The 17,270-nt window shown below is 47.7% G+C and overlaps 1 protein-coding gene across 2 annotated transcripts in view; it reads right to left on the bottom strand.

Annotated features, from left to right (window-relative positions):
* Ube2o (ubiquitin conjugating enzyme E2 O) overlaps positions 1-12,466 on the bottom strand; it is a 47,455-nt gene extending 34,989 nt beyond the window's left edge. For both annotated transcript variants that reach the window (XM_034505869.2, XM_076935425.1), the window contains exon 1: positions 11,950-12,466. In XM_034505869.2, the coding sequence (XP_034361760.1) occupies positions 11,950-12,354 (405 nt within the window). In that variant the 5' untranslated portion in view covers positions 12,355-12,466. The remainder of the gene's footprint in view (positions 1-11,949) is intronic.
* Positions 12,467-17,270: the final 4,804 nt, after the last annotated feature.

Below are 17,270 nucleotides of genomic sequence, written 5' to 3'. Positions count from 1 at the left end.
GTTCCATGCTCTTCTCTTCCAAGGGCTAAAGTCCTCTCCACGACGGACAGTTCTTCCTACCCCAAGCTCCTGCACCACTGACTGAAATACACCCTCCACGTAGGCTCAGCTTTTGCGGTCGTATGTGCAGGTAAGCACTCTCTCCCTTAGCAAACTCCCCTGAGCCAGTGGTATGTAGTTATGTAGTGTCTCATACAGACTTTGTCTCAACAGGCAAGAAGCAAGCAAGCAGGCAAGAAGCAAGCAAGCAGGCAAGGAAACAAAAACTTTTATTGGGACTCAGCCTGATCATTCATTTGGTATTCACTTGATTATCATCCCTAAGTGTTTATGTGCAGAACTGAGTGAGGACCATAGAGGAAGACAGTGAAGCCCACAAATCTAAAACATTTATTTTCAGCCCCTTCCAGAAAGCTTGCTGCTCCCCAGTCTAGAGGTTGGGGAGTGTCTTCTCCCTGAAGCACCTGGCCTAAAGTAAGAGGTGTTAACTAATTTCATCAACTTTGTACGTAGCAGCACAAACAGGCCTGGTTTCAACTCTGGACTCTGCCTTGGGCTGGATATCTGGCCTTGGGCAAGTTATAAACACTCTCTGGGTTTCACTCTCCATCTCTAAAATGGGGCACTAGCTACTCTGGGGGAGTACGATGGCATGTAGAAAACATGTGCTCCCTAGCAGCCGCCCAATGAGCCAAGCTGCATCTACAAGCAAGTCCGCTACAGTAACTATTATTTCTTCTTAGGAGTGTTCACACTCAGAAACCCCATCTGCACCCTAAGGGAGCAAGCACCCTGTACTAATGACCAGCAGCAGCAGCAGCAGCAAAGGGAAGAAAAGGAGGTGGTTGGTAGTCATCACCGCTACCTAGTCAACAGTCACTCTTTGGCAGCCACATTTTCACATTTCTCTCACACACACACACACACACACACACACACACACACACACACACACACGGAAAAGAAATACTCCAAGTCGGCTGCATACTAAAACTTGCGGAGAGGAATTAAAAGGTGAACCTTTGAAGGCCCCACGTGCCACCGGTGTGAGTCAGAGAAAGTCCTGGCTAACAGAAGCATCACTGGAGTTTTTTAGACCTACAGACTCTACATGCTAGCGACTGAGGATCTGCACTGAGGAAAGGCCTCCGTGTGGGCAGGTACGTCTGTCTAGAGCTAGCCTCCCTCCCTTCCTCCACCACTGACAAGTGTGGTAGTTATGTCCATTTTTAATATGTTTTAAAATTTCTCAAGTTGCAGGTCTGCCATAATCACTGCAAGTGCAGGCTACACCAAGAGTGTCCATGCGGGCAGCACAGGCTACACCAAGAGTGTCCATGCAGGCAGACCATATAACTAGAGCTGTCAACAAATGAGCCACACTGATCACCAAGGGGGAAATACACACTGTGACTCTGCCAAGAGCTTTTAGAACTTAAAGCTACTACAGGGACAATAACCCCAGGTGTGTTCAGTGTCATCCTGAGCAGTACTGCTGAGAGGCCTAGAAGGTAACTCAGACCAACAGGTGACGTTTCCCTGGGTGTAGCATCCTCAGTTCTCACCCAGCCTCTCTGGGAAGCCCTGGAGCCAAGAATGTGAGCTCTGTCCTAGCTCCCCACATTGTACTTTGTTGACAGCCTTGTGATGGAAGCTGCCAGAATAGTAAACTGCAATCTGCTGTCTTATGACTCATCTGCTCTTAGTATTAGGATACTCGTGTGGGCTGCTCCCGGAGTCATTCTTGATAGTGCTTTCAAAGGAACCCAGCTTGGGCAATAAATTGACATGGTCAATCTGCCAAGCAAGAGTGGAGAAGGGCTGGCATGAGGAGCAGGTAAGGAAGGGGCCCACAGCTCCAGCACCATGAAACATCTGAGGATGGAGGGTATCTGCAAACACAGCGCAGTAACAGAGTGTTTAGTTTGTGCAAGGCCCTGGGTCAATTCGCAGCACCACTAAAGAGAGAAAGAAAGTAAGATGATTAACATTGAAGACTCCTTCATGAGTGAGTTGAAGGAATAAATGCTGGTCATCATGTTTCCCAGGAATCTGCATACACAGCTCTTTTGCTACCCTTGTTGCATAAGAATGCCAGTGAGCCACAGGGCATTGGAGGCACTTGTGAACTGGGGAAAAGCAGTCAGACTGGATGAAGACAACTGGGAAAAGGCTGGTCTCTGGGTGTAAGTCATCACCTGTGAGACAGGATACCTAGGAAATGTCACTCTAGACCAGGGAAAAAAAGAACAAGCCAAGGCTGTCGGGAGGAACTGAGCAGAGCAGCCAGGCCTGGTGCTACAAGTCTGTAGTACCAACTACTCCAGAAACAGTGGGCAAGCATAGGGGTGGATCCCACAGTGAGCTCAAGGCCAGCCTGGGGTAAGACTGTCTCCGAATCAAAAGGAAAGAGGATGTGTGTGAGATCATTCACCTACCTACCATGTATGAGGTCATGGTTCAATCCCAAGTAAATAAGGAAGGGGAGAAAAGAAAAGGCTAGCACAGGAAATGGGCGGCTCAACAAGACACTGATGGCAAAGGGTAAAGGTCCGAGGGGAACCTCATAATCGTGCCCAAGTTCTGATTGTCAGAAGCTGCGAGCTTTAGCACTGAGAGCACAGTGCCATTGTGTCTGCACCTAACTTAGCAGTGGCTCCCAAGAACTCACTTGCATATACAACTTGAAGCTGTCTGGGATGGGCCTGCATATACACAGATGAAGCCAAATGACCCAGTGACCAAGGCTGCTGACTCACAGTGGCTGGCAGTTAGTTGTCAGTGGTCTAGTTCTTCAGGTTTTCTGGATGTCTGCAATGTTTTCATATTAAAAAGCTGGGGGCATGTTTTTAATCTCACAGACTTGGGGAGGGGAGGGGAGGGGAGGAGAGGACAGTCAGCACAAGACTTCACACCACAAAGTCTGACATGCTAGATGGCTTGATAGGATGTCCAATAGGCAACTAGGAAGGTGATGCAGACCTGGCACTCACCCAGATGCAGGTACCAGATGCACTCAGAACTCAGGGAGGGAGAGAAAAGAAGAGACAGGAGTAGAGAGGAGGGAAGGAGAGGTTGAGCGAGGCTTCTGGGGTAGAAAATGAAAAGCAAAAAGAAAAAAAAAGTAAGTCAGATATAATGGGAACCCAAGTCCTTTAAGAAAAAGTCTCCAAGGGCATGGCTGGTCAGGCTGCTGAGATAGCTGAAGGTATAAAGGCGCTTGCTGCCAAGTCTGACAACCTTAGATTCCTGGAACCCATAAGGTAGAAGAGAACTCTCACAAGTTGTCCTCTGACCTCCAGATGCGTTTCATGGCACACATGTGCCCACACACAAATAAACACAAAATGTCAAAAATAAAAGAGCTGAGTTGACTGCATGAAATAGCATCAAAGGCCCAATGACTAAGACAGTCAGCAAATGTAGTGACCAGGAATCCCCTAGTCACTTAATGACCTCTGGGGAGCCATCATATGCAGTGTGACAGGCCAGATGGAAGGCCAAAGGTGAGGGGTCATGAGGAAATGGGAAGCAGACAGCCAATTTCACCAGCACAGGACTGGGATGCCCCTGAGGCCAGGAGAGATGTCATCAACCTTCAGGGCCCTCCAAGTCCCTTGAGACATTAAGCAGACAAATACAGGATGCTTCTCGCACCACATACGCCAAGGCTGACGCTCTAGAAGGCACACAGTTGTATGCCTATAAACTTCCCAGCTGGCCTTCAGGGGCCAGCAAACGCACTGGGTGAGAAGGCCATCAAGGCTGCTTCAGCAATCCTGCACATCCCAGCCAAGGCTCTCACAAAGGCTCAGAGATGAGGCAGGCAGAAAGACTGCCAGAGCCCAGGCTCTAGCTGCAGTATGCAAATGAAGGACGCTTTCTCTGAGGGAGCCTGCAGGAAATCTCTGTCGGTGCTAGCTGCTGTCTTCAGCTGTCTTTCTGGGCTGGTTGGGTAGGGTTGACTGGCTCTCCCCCAACCTCCCAGCATGACTCAGTATCTTAATTTTTTTTTTTTAAACCTTTAAATTGCCTTAGTCAGACTGTTCCCCAGATGTGGCTATGTTATCAGCTTGAGCCAAAAATGACACAGCAAGTGTCTCAGTCCCTTGACCCGGCCGCAGAATAGCAAATGCTGCTGCTGCAGTCTTTCAAAACAGGCAAACAAACTGACTGCCCAGTCATATACATAACCAACAAGACCCAACCCCTAAAGGGTAGCCATTCCACGTTAGTGCTCACTGGGTCCTTGTAAGGGGAGGAGCGTTTGCCCATTAAATCATGAAATCTTGCTTTGAATTATCCCCTCCTGGAAGAACACCACACGCTTAAGTCTAGGACCGTGAGCAACCTAGACACAAGTGACTAAGGCTTCATTCAACACGGTCACCCTGAGTTGAAGGGCAAATAACCTTGGAACAGATAAATTCAGACACCCATTAATGTGATTCAATTTTACTCTGATCTACAAAAAAAAAAGAAAAAAGAAAAAAAAAAACCTTCCAGTAAGCATCTGGCTCTTCCCTGTATAACCACACATCAGGTGGATGCTAATAGAGCCTGGGGCAGGCTGAGATTTCAGGTCCTGAGAGGTTCTGAAGGGCACTACTGCTCTGCAAGAGAAGGTTCCCGGGCTGCTGCAGCACTGAAGTCTCCACCACTGGCCCCTCCCCTTCCTGCTCCCCCAGACCCCCATGCCATTAGACAAAACCTGAGGAAGGAGCTTGTCAAAAGTACTAAACTCCTACTAAGTAAGGACAGCGACGACAGTGACCTAAGCTGGACGGCTCTTAAACCTTCCTTCCCACAGGCTAGTTCCTCACTTTAGACTATCAGGCCCAATTAGCAGTCCCAAGAAACAGGCCAGTCACAGAGCAGGGTCTCAAAGCTCCTAACAGGAGCTTAGATCATGTTGTCCTGGGAGAAACCCACAGCAATTGTCCTGACTCCCACTCTGAGGGGACCATCAGAGGCAGCTGACACGGTCATGTGTCCATAGTCATTCACATTACACACGATAACTGTACTTTTTAAAAATGTGGGCCCCAAACAGGTTCCAGGGTATTCCATGAGGCCCAATGTTGTGTAAAATAAAAGAGAAAGTTCTTGATCAAACAAAAATGAGAAAGGAAAAAGCAAGGACATCAATGAAGGGCAGGCATGAGACACCTTGAATGTCCTGAAGCAGAAAACAGACCACAGGACAGAGGGAAGAAAGGAACTGAGGCAGAACTCAGTCTTTCCACGGAATCTTTTTAGGCCCTGATTCATGAGTCAGCATTCTCAACGGGGGGGGGGGGGGGGGGGGGGGGGGGAACCAGTCAGGCTGGAGTCCCACTTTGATGGTTTTCAGGGGATACTGAAGCCCTCGCTTCTGGAGGTGGAAGATGGCACATGGTCAGTTGCAGGGAATCAAAGGTTCCCCAGAAACACAATGTGCTTTGATGGTTCTGAGAATGACTGAGGAGTTAGGAAAGAGCCGTGTACTCAGAACAGCATATGGACTGCCCTCTACCCACTTCACTCGGGGCCACCCCCTACCCCGCTAAGGCTTTTCTTTTCTTTTTTTGGTTTTTTGAGACATGGTTTCTCTGTGTAGCCCTAGCTGTCCTGGAACTCACTCTGTAGAACAGGCTGGTCTCGAACTCAGAAATCCACCTGCCTCTGCCTCCCAAGTGCTGGGATTAAAGGCGTGCGTGCGACACCATTGCCCAGCTGCTAAGGCTTTTCATATTCAGTAAGTGGATGGCTGTGCCCACTGTTTGTGGTCCCTCTATGTGTAACAGAGATGGATGAATCCTGGACCTTTATAGTCTCAGGTAGAACAAATGAGGTTCCTCCACTTAGAAAGTGTGTTGTTAGACAAGTCTCTTGGCCTGGCTATTCCTCACTTTTCTCCTCTGAACCACAAGGTCGGTAACAATATCTCTATCAGACAGTTGCCATGAGCACCAAGTATAGCACCAAGTGCCTGGGGCACAACAAACAGGATCACAGTTTGAGCTGTGCTCCTAGGCCAAATCAACATCCTCATCCTTGGGATTCATCTATTGCCTCTCTTTGGGAACTTCAAAAGAGATCTTCCAGTAAAGCACACCTTTAATCATAGCATTTGGAGAGGCAGAGGCCAGTCTGGTCTACATGCTTACACAACCCTGAGTTTCAGGGTAGCCAGTGCTACATAGTGAGACTATCTCAAAAACTACTATTGCTGGTGCTGCAGACTTGGGGAACCACACACAGTCAGTTGTGTCCCTAGAGATTTCTTCTGCCTGCACCTGGAGGTGCTACATTAATTAGGGATTACTAATGTCTTACAAAGTCAAAGTCATGAGGTTTCATGAGCACTGCTGGAAAAGGCTCCCAAGTTATACCTGTCACCACGACTCCCACCCCATGACACAGGAGTTAGGAATTCCCATGTCACCCAAACAAGCTTTCCAAGGTGTCTCTTTGCTGTGGCACCACCATGTGACAGAAAAGCGATATTCTGAGCATCAGGACTAAGAGTCCATCCCAGGCACAAGAAGGACTGCACTGCTGACCACTCCACCAGTACAGGCTCATTCTAGGGGCTAGAGACACATATCTAATCTGCCAGTGAAGCGAGCTGAGGCAATGACTTAGCCAAGGTCAACTAGAGCAAGTGCCAGCCAAGGGAGCACCCAAGGGTTTTGACTTCCAATTGCAATACAAACACACATCTCTCATCTGGTAAAAGTGCCCTTGAGTAAGAATTACCACACAGAGACACAATAGTGGCCTCAAGGCCAAGGAGTTAGGAGAAAAATCAAGGGACAAAATAAAATCACAAGACAGCTGTTAAGAGTCTCAAAGCTGTGATTCTATCTGAATAGAATGCAATTTAGAACCACTTAGTCCTGCATCTTCTTACTTTAACCTTATATAACTCCTTCCTGCTACATCACTAAGAACAATTCCTTTTAATGGGCCCCTGCACCTGGACAAGTGAGACAAACTTCTTGAGCTATGATGCTACACCTAAATAGCTTTCCCCATGGAAATGCTGGCCTGAGTAGGAACCAAAAATAAACTGCAAAGCCAATTCCGGAGGGACCTGTCATCAGGGAGCTTCACACACCCCACACTAGCCCCACAAAAACAGTGTAATCGCAGGCAGCTTGAGTTTAGAGACACAGAGTGTTGAGGTAACTTAAAAGACAGCACAGAGGTGGGAAAGCAACGGTGGGGTGTGGTGGCCCACACCTGCCTGCAAAAGAATCAGAAGTACAGAGCTGTCCTCTCCTACAGTAAGGTGAATGTGAGGGCAGTATGGGTGACATGAGACCCTTTAAAGGAAGGAGGGAAGAAAGAGAGAGAAACAAGCCAAAACAAGTACCTCCAGAAAGAATCTTGAGCTTGAACTGACTGACAGCAGTCTGGCTCTTTGCTCCATCCCAGCATGATAGGTGGAAATGAAGAAGACCTCCCTGTCTAGCTCCCAGGGCAGCTAAGGGACTGTTGCTGTTAGCTCTATTTCAGAACAGTACTCAAAGGGTGAGCCAGCAGTGCTGGGAAAAGGGCAAGCTTCCACAGAGAACACTCAGCCAGGTGAGAAGCTCTGAGCCAAGGAATGGGTCACAAGAGTGAAGTCAGAATGCTGGAAGAGAGAGCCTGGAGGAGCTTCTGGCTGTTAAGTTTTTTTGCTGGGTTGGGGGAAAGGTTTTTCTGTTTTGATTTGTTGTTGTTTTAAAACTGGGTCTATATAGCTCTGGCTGTCCTGGAACTCACTACGTAGACCAAGCTGGCCCTACGCTCGCAGAGATGGAGAAGGATGCTAGGACTGAAAGTGTGTGCCACCAAGCCTAACTGGTTTTTTTTTTTGTTTGTTTGATTGATTGATTGGTTTTTTTTGGTTTTTCGAGACAGGGTTTCTCCGTGTAGCCTTGGCTGTCTTGGAACTCACTCCGTAGACCAGGCTGGCCTCGAACTCAGAAATCCACCTGCCTCTGCCTCCCAAGTGCTGGGATCAAAGGCCACCGCCGCCAGGCAAACCTAACTGTTCTTTAGGTTCTAAAGAAGCTTAATCTTGGCTGCTGGGAGCTTTGGGAACAGCCACAAATTTCATGCTTTGTGGAAGAAATGATGTTATTTCTGCTGAGTGTTTATAGTTAGGGGACAAGAAGGAAACAGGGCTTGCTGCCCATCCTTTCATCTTTCTTTATCAGTATGTTTGCTAAAAACTTAATTTGGAGACAGGTATTAGGGCTAGAGAGATATGCCAGCAGTTAAGAGTGCTTGCTGTTCTTCCCGAGGATCAAAGTTCAGTTCCCAGCACCCATGCCCTCTTCTGGCTTCTGCACTCAAATTTACTTGCATTCCCATACCCCTGCACAGACATATTTATATATACTCACACACATAATTAAAAACAAAAACAAAGCCGGGCGGTGGTAGCGCACGCCTTTAATCCCACAGCACTTGGGAGTCAGAGGCAGGCGGATTTCTGAGTTCGAGGCCAGCCTGGTCTACAGAGTGAGTTCCAGTTCCAGGACAGCCAGGGTTACACAGAGAAACCCTGTCTCGAAAAACGAGAAAGAAAAAAGAAAAAAGAAGAAAAACAACAACAACAACAACAAAAAACCATGTCTGCTCTACCGCCTGCCTCTGCCTCTGCCTCCCAAGTGCTGGGATTAAAGGTGTGCGCTGCCCGGCTCTACCAGAGGTCTTGAGTTCAATTCCCAGCATGGTGGCTCACAACCATTTATCCTGAGATCTGATGCCCTCTTCTGGCATGCAGGTGTACAGATATAGCACTCATATACATAAATAAAATAACTAGTTTTTTAAAAAGAAAGTATTAAGCCAGTATTCATATTCAACTGAACACGTAAACTACAAAAACACTCCAGAATGCAGGAATGTTCCATCAAACAGACACAGTTAAAATTATTCCAATAACTATCAACTTTTTTCTTTTAATACAAAATCTCTCTGTGCAGCCTGGGTATCCTGGAACTGACTGTGCAGGCCTTGCTCGTGTTAAAGAGATCAGCTTGCTAGGATGAAAGGCATGCACTGCTGCTGTCACCTAAAAAACCCAAAAAACAAAAAACAAGCTGGCTGTGTTGTACACTCAGGAGGCAGAGGCAGAGGCAGGTAGTGCTCTGTGAATTACTGGATGAACTACAAGCTATAAAAGTAAAAATTTTTTTTTTTGAGTTAATTCCTTCCCAAGTTGTTTTTGGTCATGGTGTTTTATCACAGCTATAGAAACAAACTATGCCTTTAGTCCCAGCACTTGGGGAGCACAGGCAGGCAGATCTAGCAGATCAAGTTCCAGGACAGCCAGAGCTACATAGACAACCTTGTCTCAAAAAACCCAAATAAACAAAAAACAAACAAATAAACAAGTTCCTAAAAACTGTCATTGTAGCAGATGTGGTGGTGCATGTCCTCAATCCCAACACTCCGGAAGCACAGTCAGGCAGATCTTCGACCAGGCTGATATACATAGTGAGTTCCAGGATAGAGAACTTTCACCTACAAACTGCCAGTAATAGAGTCCTTCGATCACATAACCAGATTCCTAATGAGCAGGACCCAGACACTTTGGTGTAGCACACTGTCATCCTGAGGTAAGAATGAATGGGGTGAAGGAGGGGAGGACAAGCTCCCTAAACATAGTGTTGCAAGGTCCCAGGACCCACCTCTGTCCCGTGTCCACAGCTCGTGGTGACAGATATCTATCTGCCACATGTAAATGAACAACCTCCCCAAAACATGTACTCTCTTAGTCCTTCGCAACAGCCCGGGTCTTATAGCCTGCATTGGATACTCTCAGCCCACCCCTCTTTGGAATCCCTTTGCTGGAAGCTACAAGGATTGTAATAGTAGAAGAAGCACTACCAGAGACAAGATGGGCTCCAATATAATCCAACCAAGTTTCAAGAGGGAATCTTTAAAACCTACCCAAACAGAGGCCTTTTCAAGTTGTTTTCTTCGTAACTCCAAAATGGGCTTTTCAGGCCAAATTTTGGTTAAATTTATTACATGTTGTTGAGAGAGGCAGAGGTAGACTGATAGCCGTAAGCAAAGTTAACCACCAGTGTCACCAATGTCAAGATGAACAGGAACAATGGACAAAAGAAAATGGCAGTGCCCAGTGGGAGAGCTAGGCTCAGCTCCCTCAGCCAGGTCGGGAGTCAAACCTCTGGAGTACCTGGCTGACAATATATTTCCTGAACCTTACAGAAAACCACTGGTCCCACAATTAGACACAGAATGCAAGCAATAATGCTTTTTCCCAGACACAACACTGATGTTTTTTTAATAAGCATTCTGTTGCAAAATTTTCCAGACACTTTTAAAAATGAACTCAGTTTTCATAAGAATCAGAAGCTGTTGCCTGATTTACATGTTTCTGAGGAGAAGCTGAGACTATGTGTGTGTATCTTGTGTGGATGTGGGTACACACTGCTTACTGAGAGAGAGAGATACTGTATCAGCCATCACTCCTGCACAAGACTGGATCACAGCCTCCACTGGGAGTCAGGCTTCTTCCTACCTGGTCCCCTGCCATCCTCCCTCCGCAGTGTCTCCCTTCTTAGTATGGCATGAAGCCATGAGCCTCTGCCATCTTTTTTATTCAGTGTGAGAAAACCTTTTTTACTTGTTTGTTTTCTTTTTGAGACAGGGTCTTATTATGTAACTTTGGCTGTCCACTATGTAGACAAGGCTGGTCTCAAACTCAAGAGATCCTCCTGTCTCAGCTTCCCTAGTGCTGAGATTAAAGGCGTGAGTCACCACACCACCTTATATTAACTTCTGAAGAGCCTCCTGCGATGGGTTTAGTGCTGTGGCTCCTTTAATTCTCCACGCTGTCTAGGCCGAGGTGAGGATATCTTAATTTCCAGGCTAATTTGGACAACTTGGCAAGATTTACTCTCAAAATAAAGTAAAATGGTTTAGGATGAAGCTCTGTCAAAGTATTGGTCTAGCACCAAGTCCCTGGGTTCAACCTTCAGCACTGCAAAAAATAATGAATTAACAGCCTTCCCCCAAATCAGACCACTCACTTTCCAGGGACCTAAAAGGAGGCAGGCCTGATTCATGCTTAGAAATGTTTCCTCATGGGGAGGGGCAGGAGCTGCAGAGCTGTGAGGTAAAGATATGTGAGAGACAGATACAAAACACACGCTCAGGAAAACAAGCCTGCAAGCCAATCTTGGTTTATGTTTATGATGTCAGTCCTCTCTCGTAAAACCTTCACCAGCCTCTTCCCCAAACAGTGGGAGAATGTGGTATTTGCTTAACAGCCCCAGGTTTTAAATATATATATTTAATATATTTATACACACACACACAAAGACGAGACAGCTTTCCCCATTGGTCCCTCTCTTCTATCCACGATTTCATAGGACACCCCACCCCAAGAAGTCCTTAGACACCCAGTGGCAGCTGCCACCATCTCCGTCAGCACTATTAATACCATGGCCCTGAACTGTTCATCCTTTTCCTCACAAAGTTCTCCGCAGCAATTCAAAGGATGCAAGCGGAGTTAAAACAAAAAAAGACGTCGGGCCGCTGCCCCACCATGCATTCCGTCCGCATCTGCTCAACTTCTTGGGTTTTCACCTCTATCTTTGTTTTGGAATACCCACAGCCAAGCCCTCCCCGGCACGGCCTTCCCTTCGGGAAGCACAATGCAGCATGGACCTCCTTTAGCGGTGGGGGGTTGTCAGCAAAAACGCCGCACTAGTGTAACACTGAACGCGCCTTAGCGCCCTAGGAGGTCCCCACGGGCATCCGTGCGCGTCCATCACCCCGAGGCCAACACCACGGCCGAGCATCGCTCGCAAGGCCCCTCCCCTCGCCCCGAGCCGGCAGCCCTGTCGGCGTGCGCGCCCAGGCCGGTGTGATGACGGTGCACTGGGCGCTGAGGCGGCATCCTCCCCGAGCCCTGCCGACCGCCCGGGCCCGCCTCACCTTGGTCTCCTTCACATGCTGCTTGACGCCCTCCGGGTACCACTGGACGCGCACGTAGCCGCGCCGCAGCGGGCTGGCCCGGCCCTCCTCGTGGCCCGCGCCCCCGGCCTCGGAGCAGCCCGAGCTGCCGCGGCCGTCCTCCTCGCCCTCCGAGTCCGAGTCCTCACCGTGGATGAGGCGTACCAGTCCGAAGTGCACCGAGCCGCGGTAACGGCCCGACACCAGGTCGTGAGAGAACAGCAGGCGCTGCGAGCCCGCTTCGGGGCCGGAGTCGGAGGACGGCCCTGAGGCCGAGTCCGTGGCGGGCGCGGGCGGCGGGGCGGCGGCGGGGGCTGCGGCCGGGGTCGGGGCGGCGGCGGCCTGGGCCTGGGCGGGAGCGGGTGCGGGCGCTGCGGGATCCGCCATAACTGCTCTGCGCGAGTCTCGGGCGGCGACGGCAGCGACAGCGGCGGCAGTAGCGGTGGCGGCAGCCTAAGGCGCGGGGAGGCGGGGCCGGCGGCGCGGGGGCGGGGCCGAGCGCGCTGACGTAAGCCTGCGTGCCGCTGTCGTTAGGGCGCCGGGATGCTGTTGCTAGGAGCCGCCGCCCGGTCGCTAGGGGACGCTGAAGATGCTTGGGGCGGGGGCGGAAGGGCTGCCGCGGGGCGTGGCAGGGCTGCAGGAACGAAGAGGCAGAATCAGTGACCGGAAGAAGGGTAGTGGTCTACCGGAGTTGAGGGGCGGAGACTGCACGCTAGGCCGACTATAATTTCTTTTCTTTTCTTTTTTTTTTTTTTTGGTTTTTCGAGACAGGGTTTCTCTGTATAGCCCTGGCTGTCCTGGAACTCACTCTGTAGACCAGGCTGGCCTCGAACTCAGAAATCCACCTGCCTCTGCCTCCCAAGTGCTGGGATTAAAGGCGTGCGCCACCACCGCCCGGCCTATAATTTCTTTAAAAAATTATGCCCAGGTCTGATGCGGTGGCCACGCCTTTAACCCCAGCGCTCGGGAGGCAGAGGCAAGCCGATTCCTGTTTTAGGCCAGCCTAGTCTCAAAGCAAGTTCAGGTTACATAGAGAAACCCTCTCTTGAAAAAAAAAAACAAGACAAATTAAAAAAAAAAAAAAGTACGGTTTAGTGGTGGCATATGCCTTTAATCCCAACACTTGGAAGGCAGAGGCAGGAGGATCTCTGTGAATGGTGGCACACACGCCTGTAATCCCAGCAGCTGGGAGGTACAGGCAGGAGGATCAGAAATTCAAGGTCATCTTCAGCTGCACAAGAAGTTTGAGGCAAGCCTGATCGATAGAAATTCCTAAAAACAAAAACAAACACTGCTAAGAGACAAGTTCTCATTTCCTCACCTACAAAAAGCAGGTGGATGCCCTGGACCAAATACTTAAGTACAAAGTGAGTTTTAGGACAGGCAGGGCTACAAAGAGAAACCAAAATAAATAAATAAAATTAATTTAAATTGGCATTTATTATGATTGTATACATATGTATATGGTGTGTGTGTGTGTGTGTGTGTGTGTGTGTGTGTGTGTGGCACAAATGTGCTAAAAGTATAGTACAACTTAGTGAAGTTGGTGTTCCCTTTCCACCTTTATATAGCCTCTGTGGAATGAACTTGGGCCATTAGGCTTGAGTGGCAAGTGCTTTTCTACTGAGCCAACTTTTTTTTTTCACTTTTCTATAATAATATATTTTGGTTTTTGAGGCAGGGTCTTACTATATAACCCTGACTGGCCTGAACTCTCAGAGATCCAACTATCTATGCACTATGTAAATCAGGCTGGTCTCAAACCCAGAGATCTGCCGGCTTCTGCCTCCCAAGTGAGTACTGGGATTAAAGATGTGTGCCCTCGTCCCTAGTCAGTCAAGTTTAGCAAGCCCCCCAGTCAAGTTGTAGCCCTGCAGAGTGACAGCATCCTATCCTCTAGGTGCCCACATGGACCCACACTCATATACACAAATATAATCACAATAAATTTTTTAAAAGTCGTCGTCAGCTGGGTGTGTTGGTGCATGCCTTGAACGTGTACCTAGAGGATAGTCTAGTTGGGCATATAAAACAAATACTCATTAAATACCTGAAAAAGCAACTCTGAGGCAGCTTGTAAACAAGGCTGTAATAGACAGGTATAGAGTATGTAGAGTCCCAAGCAGAACTCAGAAGGTCATGACCCCTTTAGGAATTGCTCTAGAGGATATGATGAGAGCCCAGAGGCCAATGAGAAAGAGCAGCAAGTCAGAAGCACCAGTGGTTTGCCTCCAAAGCCCGTCTGGTGAATCCAGATCTCAGTGAGGCCTTCTGTACACAGCAAGAGGGGGAGTTGGGAGTGATTAAAAGTGAGAACCAGGAGGATCTATGTCAGTTCAAGGCCAGCCTGGGCTTCATACTAAGTTCCAGGATAGCTGAGCCTACATAGTAAGACCCTGCCTTCAAAACAAAACAACAATAGAAAAGTAGGAGCTGTGATTCTAAACCTTGGCTGTTTATTGGTTGCAATGGTTTGTATGCGCTCAGCCCAGGGAGAGGCAACATTAGGAGGTGTGGCCTCGTTGGAGTAGGTGTGGCCTTGTTAGAGAAAGTGTGTCACTGTAGGCATGGGCTTTAATACCCTCATCCTACCTGTCTGGAAGCCAGTCTTCTGTCTGCCTTTGGATGAAGATGTAGAACTCTCAGCTCCTCCAGCCCCACATCTGCCTGGACACTGTCATGTTCCTGCCTTGATGATAATGGACTGAACCTCTAAACCTGTAAGCCAGCCCCAATTACATGTTGTCCTTCATAAGAGTTGCCTTGGTTGTGGTGTCTGTTCACAGCAGGAAAACCCTAACTAATACAAGGATCATAGCTCAGGCTAGTCCCTAACTAATACAAGGATCATAGCTCAGGCTAGTCCCTTCCTGCACCATCATGAGGACCATAGCCCAGGTTGATCCCCCTTTTGCATTACCAGATTTGCTTTTCCTGGAGGGTTAGCATGAGGGGCCGTAAAACCCAAACTAAGACACTGATGATCTATGAAGAAAAGCAACTGAGTTTCTCTATTCCTAAAACAAATATTTTGGGGAGTGAAGAAGCCACAGTGCACGTCTGGAAGTCGAAGGACAGCTTGCAGGGACTGTTCTCTCCTTCCATCAGTGATCAGCGGGGTTCCGGGATCAAACTAGGATCATCCAGGTTGAGCACTTACCCTCTGAGCCTTCTTGACAACACTTTTCTCAATTAAAAATTTTATTAAATTTGTTCTTTATTTGATGTGCGTGTGTGTGTGCCTGTACACACACACACACACACACACACACACACACACGAGAGAGAGAGAGAGAGAGAGAGAGAGAGAGAGAGAGAGAGAGAGAGAGATAGATATTGAGATTGGGGGGCAGGTACATACCACAACATTCCTGTAGGAGTCAGAGGACACTTTGAAAGAGTGAGCCAGTTTAGGTTAACTTCTTCTCACCTCAATTTTCTTGCATGCAAGATAGCAATGCCTGCATCATTGCAGTGCTGAGATTAAATGATGTAGAACAGGGCCTGGCATATAGCTGTCTCAGTAACATTTAATCACTACTGTAATACTGAAAGCCCCCTGCCTAGACTAAACTACAGACTGGCAGAACTGTTACTCGGCCACCCTATGGTCAGCTCCTTATTACCATTGTAAAATATAAATAGTAATTCTATTAATTTGGTGTGTCACCTTGGTAAGTCCTAACGATTAGACACACTCTCAGACAAAGGATTTCTAATGGGTTGTTTAAAGGAAATTAAGACTATTCAAGACCTGCCCCTAACCTTTCCCAATCAAAAGCATTTTCCACACATTTCTCTAACACCATCAATGGCAATTAGTCCGGTGGTATGTTATTATAGTGCTTAGGCTCTTCAAACAGGAAAAGAGGCAGAACCCTGCACGTTGGGTAATTTTTTGGGATATTGGGGATATAGAACTACCCTCAGGGAAAAACTAACATGCCCAGGGCCTGAAGAGGTGGTTCAGTGGTTAAAAGCACTGGCTGCTCTTCCAGAGGTCCCGAGTTCAGTTCTCAGCAACTAGCTGGGAGTTCACAACTCCAGTTCCAAGGGATCTTATGCTGTCTTCTGACATCCTCTGGCATTGCATACTTGTAGTATGCAGACACACACACAGACAAAACACCAATACACATACAATTAATTAAAATTTACACCTAGTATGGTGGAAAACACCCTTAATCCTGGCACTCAGGAGCTGAGCCAAGGCAGATCTATGTGAGTTTGACACCAGCCTGGTCTACAAATCAAGTTCCAGATCCTGTCTCAAAAACAAATAAAAATAAATTTACAAAAATTTTAAAAGAACCAGCATAGAGCCAGGTACAAAAGATGCCCTGGACCAAATACTTAAGTACAGATAGTGTAATTTTGGTCTCAGGCAGGTTGTCCATGGACCCAAAATTTGAAAATTCAAGTATTAAACACACACACACACACACACACACACACACACACACACACACACCATACATTCCCACCCCTGTGGCTGGCTAAAAGCTGACGGAAAGCTGGGATATGATTTAGAGGCAAGGTTGACTCTCAAGTCAGGGATTTTTCCTCAAGGTAGCATGGTCATAAGTTAATGTTAGCTGGGTATGGTAGTGCATACATTTCTAACCCCAAGAATTCAGAAACCGGAGACAGGAGGATCTCTGCGTTTGAGACCAACTTGGTTTACATAGTGACTTTCAGAACAGCCTGGACTACAAAGAGAGATGCTGTCTCAAAACAAACAAACAAAAAACCATAAGCAAACAAAAAGTTAATACTAGTTAAGAGCTGGGGATGAAGCTTGGATGGCAGAGGGCTTGCCTAGCATGCAGAAAAACCTGGGCTCCATCATCACTGAATAAAACATGGTGGCACACACCCCTGCAATCCCAGCAGCTGGGAGGTACAGGCAGGAGGATCAGAAATTCAAGGTCATCTTCAGCTGCACAAGAAGTTTGAGGCAAGCCTGATCGATAGAAATTCCTAAAAACAAAAACAAACACTGCTAAGAGACAAGTTCTCATTTCCTCACCTACAAAAAGCAGGGCAATTTTACAGCTGTAATAGAAGCCTCGGAAGAACCATTTCTGGGGCTGGAGAGATGGCTCAGAGGTTAAGAGCACTGACTGCTCTGCCAGGGATCCTGAGTTCAATTCTCTCAGCAACTACATGGTGGTTCAGAACCATCTGTAATGGGATCTGATGACCTCTTCTGGTGTGTCTGAAGACAGCTCCAGTGTACTTATATATAAAATAAATAAATAAATTTTATTTTTATTTTTTATTTTTTATTTTTTTTTATTTTT

The sequence above is a fragment of the Arvicanthis niloticus genome, chromosome 6 (assembly GCF_011762505.2).
Source record: "Arvicanthis niloticus isolate mArvNil1 chromosome 6, mArvNil1.pat.X, whole genome shotgun sequence".
Lineage (NCBI taxonomy): Eukaryota > Metazoa > Chordata > Mammalia > Rodentia > Muridae > Arvicanthis > Arvicanthis niloticus.
Note: the sequence above shows the minus strand (reverse complement) of the source record. Positions and strands in the feature narration are given on the sequence as shown.